The sequence below is a fragment of the Corvus brachyrhynchos genome, unplaced genomic scaffold (genome assembly GCF_000691975.1).
Source record: "Corvus brachyrhynchos isolate BGI_N302 unplaced genomic scaffold, ASM69197v1 scaffold443, whole genome shotgun sequence".
Lineage (NCBI taxonomy): Eukaryota > Metazoa > Chordata > Aves > Passeriformes > Corvidae > Corvus > Corvus brachyrhynchos.
Window position 1 is genome coordinate 18022 of NW_008237220.1, and position 1738 is coordinate 19759.

The 1738-nt window shown below is 45.9% G+C and overlaps 1 protein-coding gene across 1 annotated transcript in view; it reads right to left on the minus strand.

Annotated features, from left to right (window-relative positions):
• LOC103612046 (selenium-binding protein 1) overlaps nucleotides 1–551 on the minus strand; it is an 8036-nt gene extending 7485 nt beyond the window's left edge. Inside the window, exon 1 of the mRNA XM_008629616.2 lies at nucleotides 434–551. Coding sequence (XP_008627838.2) covers nucleotides 434–437 — 4 coding nt within the window. The 5' untranslated portion in view covers nucleotides 438–551. The remainder of the gene's footprint in view (nucleotides 1–433) is intronic.
• Nucleotides 552–1738: the final 1187 nt, after the last annotated feature.

The following is a 1738-nucleotide window of genomic DNA, read 5'->3' on the forward strand; positions in this document are numbered from 1 at the left end:
GTCCCAGTTTTTAGTCCCTCCCACTTTTTCCACGGAGCCAAAAGTGAAAGTTCACGGAAATCCAAGGTTTTAGCCTCAAAAAAACAAGGAAAATATCCTGGAAATCAGGGATTTATCCCATAAAAATGGGAAATATCAGTTAAAAGCTGAATTCTGAACCTTAAGGATTTTCCTGAGGGTTCTTCCTGTTCCCAAGCAGCAAGTCCAGGAGTTTTTCCCAGTTTTCAGAAGTTTAGGGATTAAAAAAATCCCAATTAATTTGAGGAAAGATTGATTTTAATGAAGGAATTAAAGCTCCTAATTAAAACCTCAGGATTTGGGGGAATAAAGGAATATTTAAATCCAGGCAAAAGCTGGAATTCCACCCCCCGGGAGCCCAGAGCAGCAGATCCTGGTGGGATCCAGGGATTTCGGGGATTTTGGGATCTCTTACCCATCCTGGATCGGGCTGGGAGTGGAAATTCCGGGAACTCCGGAGGATTTTTGTGGAGAAACCGCCGGGACAGGGTCCGAAATCCAGAAAAAAGGGGTGGGATTTGGGAGAGGAGGGGCCAAGGGGAGGATCCAGGGCACGGAAAGGACGAAAGTCCACCTTAAATGCCCGGGGGAAACTTCCAAAGTTCTTCCACGGCCGAATTCCCCCTGTTCTTTCCCGATTTTCTCCTTTTTAGTCCATATTTTTCCCATTTTTTCCAGCCTGGAGAGGGAGAGTTTGGGAATGGCAGAAGAGGGAGGAGTTTTGGTTTAAAAACTCGGGATTTTGGGCAAAATTTCCAGATCTGCAGGGAATTCTCTCCCAAGGAATCTCAGCAAATTTAAAATATTTTGTGGCTCTTTTGGATGGAAAAAAACCAAAAAAAATCCTTCTTGAAGAAGATTATTTTTCCTGGAAAATCAGGATTTCACTCCTAATTCCAGCTGGGATTCTCTAAATGGTCCTTAATGAGAATAAATTCATCAATTTATTAGTTATTAATTTATTTATTATTGAATTTTTAAGGAATCTGCTTTTTTTCCCTCCCTCCAGGGAATGTTTATTTTGGCATTTCCGAAACATTTCCACTTTTTACATCCCTGCTGCTCCCATGAACCACCAGGAAAAAAAACATGAATGGGATTTTTCTTTTATTATTAAAGAGATTTAAATGATTATTTACATTTCCCTTCTTTTTTTCTATTTCCCCCTCATTTTTGGGGTTGTTTTCCCCCATTTTGATTTACTTTTCCCCCATTTTTGGGCTGCTTTCCCCTAATTTTTTTTTTGCTATTTTCCCCCCATTTTTTTGGCTATTTCCCCCTCATTTTCGGGGCTGTTTTCTCCCATGTTTGGGCTGTTTTTCCTCAGTTTTGGGCTAACTCAGGTGGAAAACTTCTGGCCTCAGGTGGGAAATTCTGGCCAGGGAGCATCTTAGGACCAAACTCCTCCTCACCTGGGGATGTCAAGGAGGGCTGATCCCAACTCCAAGGGGATGGAAGGTGAGGGAAGCCCGTCCAGGTAAAGCCAACACCTGCCCCAGGTGGGAGAGTTTACCCTCAGGCAGGAAATTTTGGCCCCAAGCAAGAGATTTTGGCCAGGGAACACCTTAGGACCAACCACTCCTCACCTGTGGGGGCTGACCCCTCCTCACAGCCCCCCACGGCCCTGAGGGGGTCTCGGGCCAGTCAAGCCCAGCGCGGGACACCCGGCCCCCGGGAGCATCCCCTCCGCCCGGCCTGAGGCAGCGCCGGCCGCGCTCCC